We start from the raw sequence: 18,414 nt of genomic DNA on the forward strand, positions 1-18,414 counted from the left end.
GTTTTAATGAAACATGCAATCTGCGTTGCATGGTGGCCAGTGACATATTAACAGGACAGTCACTTTATGCTCTTTCTACTGTTTGACACCACGTAGTGAGCTGATAAACAAGAGAATAAACCTTTTCATTAAATAATGCATATCAATCCAACATCTATGTTCAGGTGATGCACTGGTTAGATGCGTCTATACGTGTTGTCCTTTATGTTGGCCTTGTCTTTTTCATTCCTGGCAAATATTTGGGTGGTCAATAAGAGCTCAGCGCCATGGGGGATTTATGCTCTGCCAACTTGACCAGTAAACAAAGCTTTAATCTAATGACCCAAAATGCGATAAGACATCAAACACATGGGCTGTATTATTCACATCAATGGTTTTTAACCTCCTCAGGCCCCATAATAGTTATATCTTTGAACTGGGGACCACCTAAAATAGTCATATTTTAACTGGGGACTCCCCAAAATGATCATATTCTTTTAACTGGGGACCCCCCAACATAATCATACTTGAAGTCATGTGGGGTCCTGACCCACAGGCTGAGAACAACTGATCTAGACAGATGGTAAGCTAATGGCTCAGGGAATTGCTTGTTAAGATTTAAAACTGATATTTACAACATAATGATGTTTGTTTCTCAATTATAGATCTGTGTAACTTAATTTACTAACGCTAAAATGTAGTTTTTGAAATAAAGACAAACATGGCTTGTGTATTTTAACTCTGCACTGTACGTTGTGTTAATGTGCTTTTGTATTTTCAATTTCATCCTAGATTGCACATAACGAAGTGGCTCACCCTGGGCTTTAAAAAAATATTTATTTTCTTTAAAATCTCCTAAAAGTCAATATAGCACTGTATTTTGTCAAGAGTTCGCTGGTGTATGTAAAAGTGACTGCCAACAGCCTCAGGCCAGTGGCATTAACGTGACTCTGTATGAAATGGGCTAACATAATACAGACAGGTCTGGGCACTGACTCACCAGGGACGTGATCTACTGTATGTACAGTAGGTATCTTCATAGTTTAATGAGATGTGAGATCCTAAATGTTCTTAAACTCTGAGAGTTGCTTACATTACATAGCTGTCGTGTGGAAACCATTCCTTTTTCCTTTTTCTTTGATTTGTAAATAAACAGTGAGAATTTGTGTGGCACTCTTGTATATTTTCTTAGTTACAAATGGATGAATGAGCACACCGGCTTAGTCATTTTTAGGATTCAGGGCAGGACATGCAAATTCAGTCACATAAGGAACACGTGATACGAGGATGAATCATTTTTCTTTTTCACATTGGCAGTTCATTCTAAAAGTATTTAGCCATGTTTATTTGCGTTTTTATTCCACATTTTTATCTTGTGTATTTTCCATTTTTAATTTTAACTCATGTGGGAGAAACTGTGGAGTTGTGATGAAGAGGGATTGTTTCATATTTGATGCTCCAATAAACTTGCTAAAATATAGTATGAAAACTAACACAATCCCACAAGACAGACATGCAGTTCACTCTAAAGAACCTAATAGAAAATCCAATCCAATTACCAATGTCTGGAAGACAAAGTGTGGTCTACCGCAAGATAAAATTAATTTGCTTCACCATTTCTCCATGTGGCCTAACTGTGCTGGTCATTGTGGGAGCAAGGTGGAGAAGAGCAAATGGTTTGTATAATAAACCATTATACTGTGTGCAGTCACTACATTGTATTACTTTTTATTACCCTAAATAAGGCATTTTGTTGCCGAAACATTGGTAACCCAATAAAAATAGTTTTTTGCATCGTGACTACGAGCTGTGCAACCTCTCCTTCTTATTTTCAAGTTTGTCTCCCATGGTCAGCACCTCCCCACTATTGGTGTGCGCTCCTACCTTTTTGTTTGCTTTGATTACTTTGAGTTTCCTCACAAACAGAAAGGTAGCTCAAGTTAGTTGGCTTCGGTTCAAGAAAGGAGAACCGTGGGGGTTTGCAAGTGGAAACCAGGAACATCATTGAAGATATGTCCAGGAGAAACCTGAGTGTCGATTTAACTCTGAGAGCGTAAAAATGGATTGAATCATGTGGGATTTTACTGTTGCATTACCAAACCCATGTGAAGAAAAGGAAAACATTCTTACTGTGGACATCTCCTCTCTGCTTGGTCACTTCCTTCTGTATGGAGTTGTCTACAGGGGTGACAGGATCAGGCTGAGGCGGCCGTCTTGTGGGTGGCGGTGGTGGAGTGATGGGCGGCAGACGTCTCGGGGGGACGTAGGGCTTGCGTGTGGGCACTGCTGGTCTCCTGGTGGGCACTGCTGGTCTCCTGGTGGGCACTGCTGGTCTCCTGGTGGGCACTGCTGGTCTCCTGGTGGGTACCGCTGGTCTCCTGGGGGGAACCCAGGGCTTTCGGGTGGGGATAGATGGCTTACGTGGGGCGGGCGTTGCTCTCTTTGGAGGGAGCGTTGGCGGTTTAGATGTGGTTGTTGCAGTAGTAGTCGTGGGTGTTGTAGTAGTTTTAGGGGGGATTCTTTTGGCAGTCAGAGGCGGGCGGATGGTGGTGGTTGTTCTCCTGTGGTCAGTGTCAGGAATGTGGTTGTGGTGGTTTGGAGGTTCCCATGGATTTCCACGCCTTGGGGGTAGGATGGACACCTTAGGAATAGCTGAGAGATAACAGATGATGATCATTTTAAGTCTCTTTTGTCAGTTGTAATTGACATGGCAGAATTTAGTGAAGTTAATGGTTGCATCATGCATGTTAAGATGATGTGTCGAAATAAAACAAGATGGGCTCTAATAACGGTGTGGCTTCCATGTGGATCTCAGAGGTCCTTCTTTTGCCTGCAGTGTGCATAAGACATTTGGCACTGACCTGACATACTGTAGGTGACCTGGGGCAACTATATCCGCTAGCAGACATAGTTGACCCAGGGTAACTCTTTGCTCAGATATTGTTTGATTTAAATCATACTATTGCTATAGTACCGCATTTCATGTACTGCATATTGTTATTCAATGAGTTAAAGGGATTGTGACATAAAAAAAAAAGGTTTTGGAATTGTTCTTGTTTTTTTTAGGTTTTCTAATCTCAATTGCACCCAAAAAACATGAACTTTTAACATTCAGTAGATTTTCTGTGATCTGGGGTTTTCTGGCTCAAACAGGTGCTCTGATTTGCCGGCAGTAAGTGACATCACTTACTGCAAATCCCATATATGTCAATGGGATTTGCCAGCAGATGTCACTGTTTCACTGTGTTGCCTGTTTTCATTGTAGCTCAAAAGGCCCAAAAAACCCCAAAGAAAACTTCAGACCACAGAAAATCCACTGAATGTTCAAAGTTCAGGTTTTTTGGGTGTAATTGAGGTCATAAAACCTAAAAGAAAAAATAAATGAAAATGAATGTCATAAAACCTTTAAGACAAAATTAAACACTGAAGAATTTGAGAAGTTTTGACTTATTTTGTTGAATGTCATTTTTTTTTTAAATAAATAGTGACACACTCAGGTATGTTGCTTCATGTGCCTGTTAAATATTCAAAAGTGGCGTTTTGGTATCCGTATGGAATCCTAGGCATCAGTACCAGAACTAAACATTTCCGAAGCTACCCAGCATAAGACACAGGTCACGAGTGCGTCTTTTGCGAACCTCTGACATCATGAGAAAAGATCTATGCCTGTGTGGCAAATGCACACTCTCTGGCTGAGTCACCAGGGCACCCTGAAATATGAGTCCTTCTAAGTTAATGAGGCATGACATTGGTGGCCAATTGCAAGGGCCGGCGGAGCTTTGGAGAGGAAAAAGCCCTTCGGGCCTAGTCTTTCATCTACAGTAGGCTACAGTCTTCACCTGAGACCTCCTGAAAATCTATTCACAGATCAGTCTCTCGGCTATTCATCGCTCAAAATAATCAGGTATGTGGGATTTGTTCTCCCTTCTTACATCACCTCTGGTAGGGAGAACATTCAAGATCATTTTCACTTGGTGAACTGTTATAACTTATAAGGCACGTACACAACATTAGTATTTGTTTGTGAGATCAATAAAGTTGGTCTGTGTGTATAGTTGTCTGTACAGTATACTGTATGTGAGCATGTGAGTCCGCATGTGTGTGTATGTGTGTGCATGCATCTGAGTGAAGTGTGTATGCAGAGCGATTGCGCTGTTCAAAGGTGCAGCCTTGTCCTCAAGATGACATTTGCTTGGCTGACTGGCTGTCATCAAAGCTTTACAATGCGTTCCTTTCCATGCATTGTTCTGTCTAGCACATTGTTCAGGAGAGGGTTACTAGAGCTGAGGAACTTCACAAGGGGTTCATGAGTGAGGAGAGAGAAGCAAGTGTTTTGAACTCTGTTTGCGCCTTCTCGGGTTACAGGGAGCCTTTGATACGTGATACACAAATATAATATCACATAGCTCCAATGTCAGAGCACTTGTGCCTTACGCTGCATGTGCAGGCGACAGGGTGATTCAGGACAACAGTGTTAAGGTCCTGTCCCGTGCCAGGGGGTATTTTCTTTTTTTTTCTTTTTTTTAATCACACGATTTTGTAACCCATTCTTCACCCCTGTGTCAAATATCTAATGTGATCCTGGGTTCTACACACCCTCCGCCAACCTGGGGAGAGCAACAGACTTGAACTCATGCTTCCTTCATGCATGAGTGTCCAAGTCGCTCCTTTACACCTGACAGGGGGGAGTTTTCCTGGTTGGACGTAACACGTGGAAGGAACACGTTAATTCCAACCGCCCCGGCTGGCCAGGGGGAGGCAGTTTGCCAGGGGGTATTTTCTATGTTACACTCTGTCACTAGAGACAAACGATTAAAGTACTGCGTGAAATAATGATTATAAATAATGTCTTTGCCATTGAACGGCAGGAAAAAAGAAAAAAGAAACACAAAAACACGCACACTTATGAGATTTCTGTCAGCCGGCGCAATGTGACACCCAGCCTGAGGACAAAAACAGCTCATGGGAATAGACGTCTGACGTCTGGAAACAACAGACTCCCTCCCCCCTTTTTGCTCTCAACAGACAGATCTCAATACGGTAGGTCAAGGTCTCATTCAGGATGCAGAATGAAAATGGAGCTCCATCCTCCCCCCCAAGAAATGAATGACAGCTGTTACAAAGAAAATAAATTCTTGCTGCTCTCCCTTCCTCCACTCCCTTTCTCAGCGTTCCCTTTCCTCTCCACCTCCACCTTTCAAAACACAACCAAAGAAAACAAAAAAAAGATTGTGAGGGCCTCTTGCACCACTGAAAGGAGCTGAACACTGGGGTGGTGAGGAGAGGTGCTTACGTTTGCAGTCGTGGCCCTTCCCCCTGTAGCCGTCTTTACATTTGCACTTGTATGAGCCAGGCGTGTTGTAGCAGGTGGCAAAGCTTCCACAGTGGCTTTGGCCTGTAGAGCACTCGTCCACGTCTGAAAGATAGTCAAAACACAGCAAGATTCAGCGACAGTGTGTGTGCAATATGTGCGTGTGTGCAGTGCACATGTGTGTGTGTGTGACTGTGTGTGCATGCGTGTGTAGTGAATGCATGTTTTGTGTAAATGAAGGAAAAGAAAACCGTATGTGTGCATGCGTACACAATATCTGAGTGATTTTAGCTCCTCACAGTGCCTGAAGAAGGTCAGTAGACCGAAAGCTTGCTAAATAAATACATTGATTGTGCGCAGATCTGAGTGTGCGGAGCTTCCCTTTATTTTTTTCTCATGTTCTCTTTGTGGCTCCAGCACCTCGCTTAAGTTTTTTCAGCAGATGAGCGGTGGTTCTTTTTCCATTTTTGAGCTCCTCACAGTGTAAAAAATGTGAATCAAGTTCTAGTACAATCTCACAGGACTGTCTCCGCTGCGATGTCCATCCCTCCATCTTGTTTGTGCATGTTAATGTACCGGTATATGATTGTGTAGTAGGCCTATGTGTCAAAGAGCTTCAAACAACATCGCAACACACTATCGAAGGCTAATTGCTTCCCATCCACTTCAGCTGTAGTAGAGAGTAGGCAGTGCACGTCATGTGCTGTGGGTTGTGAGTGCTGTTGTTCGTTAAATAAGAAGATCTCTCCACCTGTCAAAACGGCTTCATTATGAGAGTTCCCCGGTCAAATCCTCCCAGGGATAACAGAAACAGAAGAGATTCAACAAAGGTTTTTATGCGGTTGCTAGCTCATTCTAAACACTGAGATGTCACTCTGCCATATGCTGTTTACTGAGAAGTATTCAAATACAATATGCTGTTTACTGAGAAGGATTCAAATACAACTCTCAAGGCACTGAAGGCATACTGAAAAGCATACTGGCGGACTGCCAAATAAAGGTTTTTAGACGACAAGAATTCATGAGATTACATGCTTCCTATTGTGACCATATTTGTTCATGTGTCTACTGCAGTTGTGGTATTTTTCTCTACACACATTTAGACTCGAGGCAGATTCTAAAAATCCTAACCATTTTCTGAAAAACGTATGTTGCTATATAGCTCAAATCTAAAATGGCACAGAGGATTTCCCGTATTGAATAGGATAAAACCTAGTTTCTTCGTGATACTGACAAATAATTTAAGAGAATACTAAGTCCATGATCCATTGTTCCAAGCCAGAACACAACCCACTGATCGATCATTACAATGAATATGCTCTGAAAAACGGACAAGGCCCATGCTGTGCTAAGTGGTCAGATGGGTAGCCCGTGAACGCTTTGGAGATTTTCATCAAGTGGGCCTTGATTGACCCAGAAAATGTTGGGAACCACTGGCTGGTCTACTGTATATCTATAGACAGGAGGTAATGAGAAAGGGTGTAAAGTAACTACACCACTTTACACCAGCAAAGTACATTTACTGTACTGGACTTGAATAGTATTTCTTTACTGGAGTATTTCCAAATTTTTTGTACTTTTACTTTCACTACAATTATTTTAAAACTGTATTTACTAGTTAGTTTGTAGATTTTGATTATCATTACAAAATATAAAAAAATTATTAAAGAAAACATACAATAACCACCTTATATACATTTCGGCCATTTGAAAATAGCCAATCTACTACAGTGTAGCTCACAATGTTTCGCCATTCGACACATTGTGTGGTTGTTGATGCTATTAAAAAAGCAATAATAATATGCATAAAGAGGATACTTTTACTTTTGGTAGGCTACTTTAAGTACATTTTTGATGCCAATACTTTTGTACTTTTACTCAAGTACATTTTGATTGCCGGACTTTTACTTGTGTGAGTGTTAATACATTGCAGTATTTATATTTTTGTAAAAAATGTGAGTAATTTCTTCACCACTGCACATGAGTAGGTGTGTGAGAGCGTGTGGGAGAGAGAGAGAGAGAAGCTTTGAGTGTGTTGGAGAGAGAACGTGCATGCTTCCTTGGCCACTCAACCTTGAACACACTAATAGCATTTCAGTCTGAGAACCTTTTGCTCTCAGCTTTCATACAAAGCACGAGTGTTAATAGAAACCGGAACCATAATTTTCCTGTGTAGGTACAGTTACCTATGCACTGGTATTTGCCGTTGATGTGTTGCAGGTCGAAGCCTTCATGGCACTTGCAGATGTAGCTCCCGAAGGTGTTGATGCATTTCCTGAAGCGGGGGCACACTGCTATGCCTGCGGCGCACTCGTCCACATCTGGAAGAAGAAACGGAGGGGTTTTATTTGACCAAGCCATTGCATACATTGAGATTGAATCATTACCTTTATTACTAATTACTATTATGTATGTATTTGTTTATTTAACCCATTCTGACCTGAGATCAGATTCATACGAGGTTTCCGCCGGACACACACTGGTCTGATGAACCCATTCTGACCTGAGATCAGATTCTAAAAATGTCAATCGCTCTTCGATTTTTCAAAAAATAGCAGACCTACAAGCTCGTATCGCGCCACTCGGTGGCGCGATACGAGCTTGTAGATCTGCTATTTTTCAATAGCTAAAGCATAACATGATGCTGACACCAAAATGGGTGCCCGGTCAGAATGGGTTAATAGTATTTATTTATTTATTAAATGAATAGTATATATTGCATTTCTGCTTTTAAGATGTCATATGACATATGCCAGGTTGAGAGTGGTTCTGCCCAACAGCCACAGTGTACTACTTTGACTGATATTCCTTTATGAACAAAACTAGTTTTGTATTCAGCTCTAGTATTTGCAACCAATTCACTCCACCGTGGCCTGTTCTTTGAAGGCCTGTTATGATCACCTCAGGCACATGAAGGGTATTAATATGGAGAACACAACTGGCTCCCATGCAGACGTATTGTACTGCTGAAAATAACATTACAGTACATAAATGTATGGACTTCTGCAGTCTGTGGAGCTATGCAGCCCTCCAATAATTTTTGTTTTAGATTCATTTACGCTAACTGAGTTGACTGAATACAAATGCAAGTGTGGTTGCCGCAGTCGCTTACATAGGCCCCTTCAACTAATATTGCCAGCCAATTACAATGTGATCATGCATAAGTCATTTGGAGGGTATTTATCCCCCCAAAATCATGTTTTTGCGACAAATGGTTATTCTTTTGCATTTGCGGTGCCCCCTATGGATGAAATTTGAATTGCTTTTGGCTCGCGACAAGTGAGTCAAATTTGGGATGGATTGGACATTCCGTTCGTGATTTGTGGCGTTTTTTGTAAAATAGGCACCTCCCACTAACTTCGGAAGCCGATTACGGCCGAACGATACGCACTATCAAGATTCTGCCACTGGTGTTTTCATCGGAAAGGTCCAGATATCATGTGTACCGAAATCTGTAGGAGGAAAAGCAAAAACTGTGTTTTGGAGAAAATTCTAAATGGCGGAAAATCTATCATGACGGAAATGGGCGTGGCCTATATGGGGAGATGCGTGATGACCCAAGGAATCCAGGGAAAAGGGAATTTTACAACCTACGGTTCAAGAGTTATAAGCCAAAACGTAAAGTGGGCTGTTATAGCGCCACCATGAGGCCGACCGATAACATTATAAGTTATTTCATTTTTGTAATTATTATGAACCTACCCTCCAAGTTTTGTAACTATAGTGCTTACAGTCTCAGAGGAAAAATACTTGAATGTGATTTTTCGCATTTTCCCATTCATGTCAATGAGGAAATTGAATGCACGAACAAATTAATATCAATTAAACTATATAACATTTCTCTTAGCAAAATACAAGAACACCATTCTGAAATTTTCTGGTCGATTTGACATATGGCTCAAGTGCGTACAGTCAATACTGTGGGACTAGTAGTGCGGCAAAGTTTTGTCTTACTCTAGTAAAACAATAAAGAAAGTGTTACAATTACAATAGTCTGGGCAACCACACTGCGGTAATTATGGTTACACAATGTCATACTTTACACTTACAGTATGTGCTCATCGGGCACAGGTACAGACACTTTGGTTCAACGTATCTTACATGTACATTTTAGATTTAGTTACATTTCCTGTGCACACTGCACAGTGGTCTTCTGCTGCACATCAAGCAGATTCACTAGAGCAAGCAGGAGTTAGTGCCTTGCTCTAGGCTCTAAGTTACCTCAACATGAGCTGTTGAGAACAGGGTCAGAAAGCCACACTCCTCTAGCCTCCAAAATACTACAGAAGCAGACAGGTCAGAATCAGGAACCATGAGACACATGGACTAGAAGGATGGATTTTCTCAGATGGTGTTGTACTAACCCAGCTCCCAGAACCCAAGGTGAAGCTGCTGGGTTGTAAAGGATCTTGTAAAAGAGAATCCACACTTACTCCTGACCTTCTCTCGATAAATAAGGCATAAAAGGAACAGCTATACTTAACCCCCAGTAGAAGGTTGTGGTTACCCTGGGCAAGCCTATAGGGATGGAATGTGTCTTACTTTGGGAAGAAGGGCGTTGATAAAAAAAAAAAGAGCTGTTGTACCCAGACAACCTTCCCTGGGTACATAAAGGTAAGAATAACTGTACTTAATCAAACTCAAAATCATAGGACTGGAGAGTACAGCAGTCTTAAATAAATAATGGCTTGAAGTTTTGTACACACATTGTGTGTGTGTGTGTGTGTGTGTGTGTGTGTGTGTGTGTGTGCGCGCGCGCGCGCGCGGCAAGACATGGAGGGCAAACTTCTGTCATCTCTCAGTAAACTCAATATTGACTGTTTTCACACCAATCAAACAAATCATGGCTTTTCAAATGGAACAACTCCCCTTTCAATTCATTTGAAAAGGGAGATTTAACACCATATCGACTTGCTTTTGAACGATTGCTTTTTCAAAATAGAAAATAATAACCTTCTTGTCAAAGATTATTATTATATATTACTCATGTGAGTACTCTATACGTCTGTGTGACTATACATCTCTTGTCCTAAATTCCCTTACTTTCCTTACAAAACAAAGAGAGACATTCTAAGAACATATTTATCTGTGATTATTAAATAGCATCTAAAAGGCTGATAATGTGTTTTCACCTGACAAACCTTTTGATTCATTGAGGAAATTGTACGGAATGAAATATGAGGCTGTGCCACATTCATACAGAAACTTCTGGGACGAGGTGGAAACGCAGCAACCCAGCAACACACAGTCATTAATCAGAGGGCTGGGCTGCAGGCTGCAGCAGCTTCACGCGCACACGCACGCACACACGCACGCACGCACGCACACACACACACACACACACTTTCTGCAGGGTGAGATGCCCTTGTCGAACAGTTTCCTGAACCCATACATTTGCATTTCTATTTAATAATTGATTTAGTTTTTTGCCAGCAATTCGGCTTCATTTGACCATTTGACAGTTACCGTGGAGACAGACAGGGAAGAGGGAGGGGTGAAACAAGACATGACTCAGTTTCAAAGTCATTAGGGCTGCAATAATATAATATTGATCAAATAATCGAGGAGTGCACGCTTTATTTTTAATCAACAAATCAAGTGTTATTTTATATTCGCAAAATGGTGCCCTGTAAAAATAGTTAAAATCGGAATAGCTGTGAACTTGTAGATCAGTATAATTGTATTACCTTCTTATCAATAATATTTCACTATCTAGATCTAGACTTGCAGTAGGTCAACACATACTGTATAGTTGTATACATGATGTACACTGTATACATACTGTGTACTGTACATACTGTACTATACACTGTATATCGTCGCTTTTGGGCAGATACCTTGTATTTCCACATTTCAGCTTGTTTTATAAATGAATACCCAACTTTAAACATTGCCGTATTAGTGTCATGCAAATAGATACATTTCTGAAAACATGTTCATCTATAATAACATGTCTAAAATAGGGAGGCAGGTTGAAAATGGTCACGTCTGTCTGTGGGTTCTATAAATACTTAATCAACAAAAAGGTAATGTCACGTAACTGCTTGTACCTGAATAATAACTACATAGGATTTATTGGGAAAGCATGGCTTTATTCCCTATAATGTTATGTTTTATGTCCAAACAGTTTTTGCACATAAAAGGCCCATCTTGGCTTCACTTTCAGTGCTTTAAAACAGTCCCATAACATTTTGGGTTAGGGAGAAAATGAGATGCTAATTGGCTCTGTACAAAACAAAAGACTAACCTGCAGCAGAGTTCTCCCCTGCAGCTTAACTTTAGAAGCCAGGGATCCTATTTTGATGACTGTATTTCACAAGAGTGCTGCCTGAAACACCCTCCAAGCTGAGGTAAACACAACATCCGTATCTGAAATTTCAACAGTCAAAGCCGCAATTAATTGTCCGACCCTAGCCTTCATGAATATTTACAGAGTGAACACCTGTGGCGCAAACAACACCTCACTTCCTCCTATAGCATTCTGCTTCCACCATCATTCTTTATGACTGACAGCCTTTATAATTTAACCTATTTTAGGACCCCTCCCCTCTCTGCAGCTATGGTTAGCCTGCACTGAGCTGGGCGTATGCCTGCCTGAGTTGAATTACTCTATAGAGCGTTGCAGTCCCTCCCCCTTTCAGAACGACGAGTGGCCCAGGAAATGAATCCCAATTCATTTTTCCCATAGGCATTTCTTATTTAATTTATTTAAAGACCTTTTAAGCGTCGTACGAAGCCAACTCTTGTCGTGACAAATCATGACAACACAATATTTTGGACCAAACAAATAATTACAAAGAAGAAAAACAAGAAAAAAAAGTGTTGTAACCTGCCGTTCTTTTCTACTTTCTAATTCTTTGTTTGGCCCGAAAAAGTGTGTGTGTTGTCATGATTTGTCACGACAAGAGTTGGCTTCGTACGACACTTAAAAGGTCTTTAAATAAATTAAATAAGAAATGCCTATGGGAAAAATGCATTGGGATTCATTTCCTGGGCCACTCGTTGTTCTGAAAGGGGGAGGGACTGCGACGCTCTATAGCCCCAATATAACTGACACAGGTTAATTGCTTCAATTTGTCCCCCTCCATCTGTGAGTCCTGCCATTTTTAAACAGCGGAACGAAGATGGACTATCTTCACTTCCTACAAGCTACCGTCCATCATCCAACAGGCCCTGTTTTCAAATTATATAGGACACCCCCTAGATTTATCTTTTATACCCAATCGAGTATTGGACCAATAAAACCAATAAAACAAATCCAGATCCAGGGATTTCAGCCAGATCATTCACCTCCATCCATCTATAAATGTGTCACATCTCTTTCTGTCTGTATACTGTGTAATGCACGTAAAGAACCGTTCGCCCCACCGACTTCAAATTCGACACACGCATTCCACACCCATGTCCAGAACTGCCACTAACAACAGATACAGCAATCTCCAAATATGGGCATAAAAAAGGGACACAGACAGATGACACGGGTACAGCGGGTATTACATAGCCGGGGTGGGGCATGGATCTCCAACTTCCATCGTTGCTAGTTAAGCAAATAATAATAATAATAACATTTCCAGACTTCCGGAATTGATCATAAACTAGGAAGTTGGACGATGCGTGGTCAGGTCTTGTGTGTCAAACGGAGCTAAGCCAGTGCAGTGGAGGGCTTCACATCGTTGGCTCTGTACCGTGGAATAAACCTTGTTTTGACCAAAAATGCCATCTGGGACAAGGAATAGGAGATACAGGCGATTGAAGAAACAGATAGAATGGCTGTTTATGGTGACGACGATCCAAAATGGCGCGACCCAGCTAGCAACCCGATGCTAACGTGAGTAGCATTATGACTTGATCAATTAAAGGCGCTATAAAAGCGGCATTGAGGGTAGCAATAAATAATAAGGCTTTAATTGACAGAGATCTATGACAATAGCGCGGAAACGGTTAATTGGTGAGAGAGAGTGGAGGTTGGGAATATGAGGTATTACCGGGCCTGTTTCAGTTAATCATTAAGCAATAAGGTCATTAGTTAATGATGCACCCTACATATTTAAAGGATAATGAGTAACTTGGGGGAAAGGAATCGTAGCATATACTACATTTTTATTATGAGGATTTTCTTGTGCAGGATGGAAGTTTAAACCCCCTTGTTCTAATGCGTGACTCACTAAGTCATTGATAAACAAAATAAAAGTACAGAAACAAAATAAAAGTACAGTTTTGTCAGGAACCTATGATTTAGAAAGATCAAACACTCCAATACTTGAATAGGGAGCAAGCCTATGTATGAGATTCTGTTTGTTTTCATTAAGGGTTTGTCTCTGTCAATTTGCCATACCTCAGCATATGCACTTGATCAGCACCTAGTGACTTCAAAGGCTGAAATAAAAAATAAAAACAAGAAAAAAGTCTCTGTTGCTTCTGGCACTTAGCACTGTGACAAGTTTCAAATATTCTTCATACATACTCTAGTCTAGCGTCTAGCCCATTTCCCACTGGACAATTAACATTACCATGCTTTTTTGTCTTTAGTGGGAAAGGTTACAATTAGCATTGATTCCCGGCCAGGACAAAATAACTGCAGTAGGTGTACTCTAGGTGTTTTTCAGTTCCAGCTACGATCAGCAGTGATGCAAACATGACACAGAGGTAGCCAATATTTGTCCCTTTTCTGGCGCATGCTATGAGAAAGATTTTCCTGATTCGAAGGGACAAGGAAATAAAGAGACCAAGGGCTCTACGGTTTGTGCAGGTATTTCACTCACCCTAAGAATCAATGTGAACCGATCTTTTCTATCCAAAGTAAAAGATAATTAGTTTGCAGTAATTCAACCTGTTTTGCAATCAGAATCCTCTATTATAACCCTATCCCCCTTCCTTCCAGTCCCATGTCTTCATAATCACAAGCAATCACAAAACTATTACAGTATAGCCATCCTTTTTGGGTAGTTGTAATCGCATATTGTCTTGTTATCAGAGAGAGTGGAAGATATTGAGGCAGGGTGAGACATGGTGTGGTATGTGTGGGTGCGCATGTGCGTGCGTGTGAGAGAGAGATAGTGCCAAATGGTAAGGGACGAGGCTGAGGCAAGTATGCGGGCGGACCCGGTTAAAAAAAAAAACACACACTTGTGTGAAGTGAGGGGCGCTCTTATTAGCATACATCATCATATTCCGGCCAATCACAATTAACATCCTCATTTTTCTGTCCAATCTGGCTAAGCACTTGCGTCCTCACTTTTGAGGGGCGCGCTAGCCCCTCCTATGTGCAGCTTTTGGTGTATGTGCAAATGTCCAACACAAACATTAAATTCCAATTGACAATGAATGGATACGTCATAGTGTCTATTTTACGTCATGATGAGGTACGATGATAAGAGTGCCCCTCACTTCACAAAGGTGTGATTTTTCATCCTCAATATACTGTATTGCTCAGCCAATCAAAGCTGGGCATAGGGGGGGCTAGCCCCCCTCAAAAACAAAGAAGAAAAACACAGCGCGGGAAAAACGGAAGCCCCCAGTTCCGTTTTTCTCACACATACATCAGCAATGAAAAAGGAGTAAAAAAACCTGCTATCGATGATCATTTCAGAGGAAAAGCAGTATTGGAGTAAAAACACTAGCCTGGCATGACCAGACTAATATCACTGCGTAGTGTGGAAGATTTATTCAAACTGAGGAGTACCAGACCAATATCTGCCCAGGGCATTTATTTTCCTGTGGCAGATTCGTCTGGTTTCCAGGCAAAAAAAAACACCACACCTTCAGGAAGCATTATCCGTCCTAGAATTGAATTACGCAGGTGGTTTTTCTTTTGTATCTCCTATTCACTGTCTACCTAACCGTATCCCTAAATTAAGGTTAAGGAGTTAAGGAGCAGCAGTAGCTCAGTCTTTAGGGATTTACCGTGGCTAACAGAGGTTGGCCGGTTCTCGTCCAGCATGGATCACCATGTCAGGTGGATAGATGCCAGTTCACCGGCTCCTAGCCACTGCCAAGGTGCACTTGAGAAAGGCACCGCACCCAGGCGAGGCCGGAGGTGCTGCAGGCAGAGGCGAGGCCGGAGGTGCTGCAGGCAGAGGTGACGCCACGGGAGAAGCTGCAGGCTCTGGAGCCGGATGCTGCAGGCGTCAGGGCTGCAGGAGCCATAGCTGCCGACTCAGGAGGGAGGGCTGCAGTAGCCATAGCTGCCGACTCAGGAGGGAGGGCTGCAGGCTCAGGAGGTGGGGCTGCAGGTGGGGCTGCAGGCTCAGGAGGTGGGGCTGCAGGTGGGGCTGCAGGCTCAGGAGGTGGGGCTGCAGGTGGAGCTGCAGGCTCAGGAGGTGGGGCTGCAGGTGGGGCTGCAGGCTCAGGAGGTGGGGCTGCAGGCGGAGCTGCAGGCTCAGGAGGTGGGGCTGCAGGCGGAGCTGCAGGTTCAGGAGGCGTGGAGGAGGCTGCATATCCAGGAGACAAGGAGGATGCTGCACACCCAGGAGAAACGGATGCTGCACACCCAGGAGAGGAGGAGGATGCTGCAAACGGGACCCCAGAGGACACTGCACACCCAGGAGAGGAGGATGCTACACACCCAGGAGATGAGGAGGATGCTGCAGACGGGACCCCAGCTGCACACCCAGGAGAGGAGGATGCTACACACCCAGGAGATGAGGAGGATGCTGCAGACGGGACCCCAGCTGCACACCCAGGAGAGGAGGATGCTGCAGATTCTGGAGACTGGACTGCAGATGGAACTGCAGGCACAGGAGGTGGTGGAGAGCCGGGCAGGCTGTGCGGCGGAGAGCCGGGCAGGCTGTGCGGCGGAGAGCCGGGCAGGCTGTGCGGCGGAGAGCCGGGCAGGCTGGGCGGCAGAGCGCTGGGCAGAAGGGTGGTCTGGACACCAGGCAGAGAAGTGCTGGGTAGTGAAGACCGCTGGGGATGTAGGGAGCCATGGCGACCACGCCTTTTCCTAGCAGGCCCCCGGTTTCCCACACTGTCCGGACAGGCTGGCTGGGTGGTCTTGGTGGCTGGGAGACCCAGGGAGGCACCGCCCCGCCTGTTGGCACACCGGGGACCTCCCCGAGCCAGGCGGGTGCCATAAAAAGGGTTTTGAACATGACGTGGATCAGAAAATGATTCAATTTTTGCCTGTCTGTAAAAATAGGTAGGCAAGTCAACATATTGAACATTCTGCTGATCGGAAACAGGGTTGGTGGGCTGCAGGCTCACCACTCCAAGCCTTACAGATCGGGGTGCTGGCTGGGAAGCACTAGGCAATGAGCTGGTGTCTAAAAAGCCTTTAAGCTTCCCCTGCACTACATCCAGGTGGGGAACAAAATGGCTGACCCAGGGCCTCTCCTTGAACCACTGCTGCTGAATAGATATTTCCACATGGATCCGAGCACGCAGTTTAGGGGTAGAGACCATGAAGCGATCAACCAAAATGTCAAAGTCCACCACCTTTTGGTGAAAAAGCCTTAACTCTGCTGGGTTCATTTCGGTCAGTTCATTCTGTTACGGTGTCAAAATGTGCTGAACCCAAAATGCAGAGTCACGACTGACAACCAGCGGAATAGTGTTCAAACACTAATTTATTGATTAAATGCAGAACAAAGGCAAGGTAACAAAAACTGGCAGAGGATAAGCAATCCCAAAAACACAACACAAAAATAGGTACGAGCAATTACCAGAGGTACTCAGGGCAGGGTCCAGAACAGAGACACAGGCAAGAGCTCCAGGGTAGACAACATAACAACAATGTATGAAGTGACAAAGTGTGAGTGCAATGAGTCCAGTTATATAGGGGGCAGGCTGATTGTCAAAGTGTTCACAGGTGGGATGACGAGGGGGTGGGAGACAGGTGAGTGAACTGACTGTGTGAGTGGAAGTGAAAGTGGGAGTGGCCAGGTCTGACATGGTCTGTGGAGAGACAGATCCTAACACATAGGGCTTAAGTGGTTTACCGTACCTACAATTATTTGTTGAAGTTAGACAAGAACATACCCACACATGTCCTCCCATCAGGCGCCAGCTGCAGACCAGGAGATGGACACTGGCATCGCACCTCTCCTTTGAGGACCTGACAGCCGTACTGACAGTTAGCCATGCCACAGCTACGGGTATCTGCATGGTGGAGAGAAGGAGCAATGGAAAAGCAAATTAATTCCACAATACAGTAGAGGCTAGAGCACACACAGGAGTCAATATTCATACAGTGCCTCTCTTTCTTTGGCTTTGCCTGTCTCATTTCTCTCATGTACCCTAGTGCTGCATAATAAACATTATGTTCAACATTTCATTTCATTCAGAATGTCTGATATTGCAAGTTCCATGAAATAATTTGCATACGGTTGAATAGACATCTCTTTATATATCCCAAGATCATTGCATGTTTTCCGTATTCTAAGAGTAAAACTGAATTAAAGGTAAATGTATAGAAAACATTCAGGGTTGCTGCCTGAACCTGGCATTGGAATGTTTCTAAAATGTGTCAAATGCTATATTTCTATGCCTTTTAATGTATTTTGTGATGCTACTATAGTGATGTCTTTAATGAAAAGAATGCAGCCCTTATTCGTGGTTGAGGTTGGGACATTTCTTGCTGCCGTCTTGGCTAGGTCAACCTTGGAAATGAGATATGAGATATAATCTGTGTTATTATTTTACCCTTAATAATGCAGTAATCATACGAGAGGAGGTTTGAGGGTCAGACACCTGCCCATCTGTCTTCGTATTATCAAAGATGACCCCATGACTCCAGGGTGCAAATAATAACAAAAGGTCACACAACCTGCTTATTATTAGATTACTCTACCCCACAGCCCCGCTCTACCACACCGTCGTGTGGTCCTCCCTCAGCCATCTCCATCCCCCTTCTCCCGCATCAATGTGCCAGTTTGCAGCGTTTTCTGCACAGTAAAGGCCTCAGTGCTCGTTCAACTCAGAGATGTAAATGCACCCTTACAGGTCCATTTGGTTACATGTGTCCCTGCTCAGAGTTAAATCAACACTTGGGATTTTGCCGTGTGCTGTTGAGCCAGTGTGCATTGTGAATCAAGACTTTCCAAGAATGCGAAATGTCGGGGCTCTATTCTTCTGGTGGGATCTCAGTGTCGGAGAGGAAATTAAATTGGAAGTTTGGAGGAAGTTTG

General features: G+C 43.2%; 1 protein-coding gene across 5 annotated transcripts in view; it reads right to left on the reverse strand.

The window, feature by feature from the left end:
- Positions 1–18,414, reverse strand: part of npnta (nephronectin a) — a 69,067-nt gene that overhangs the window by 12,961 nt on the left and 37,692 nt on the right. For 4 of the 5 annotated variants that reach the window (XM_083766137.1, XM_083766135.1, XM_083766136.1 and 1 more), the window contains 4 exons: positions 17,267–17,386; positions 7,477–7,611; positions 5,273–5,395; positions 2,110–2,631 (listed from right to left, as the gene is read on the reverse strand). In XM_083766137.1, the coding sequence (XP_083622263.1) occupies positions 2,110–2,631; positions 5,273–5,395; positions 7,477–7,611; positions 17,267–17,386 (900 nt within the window). The remainder of the gene's footprint in view (positions 1–2,109; positions 2,632–5,272; positions 5,396–7,476; positions 7,612–17,266; positions 17,387–18,414) is intronic. The other variant, XM_083766138.1, reaches the window with a different exon arrangement.

Source organism: Protomyctophum parallelum (genome assembly GCF_964188405.1).
Source record: "Protomyctophum parallelum genome assembly, chromosome: 5".
Taxonomy (NCBI): Eukaryota; Metazoa; Chordata; class Actinopteri; order Myctophiformes; family Myctophidae; genus Protomyctophum; species Protomyctophum parallelum.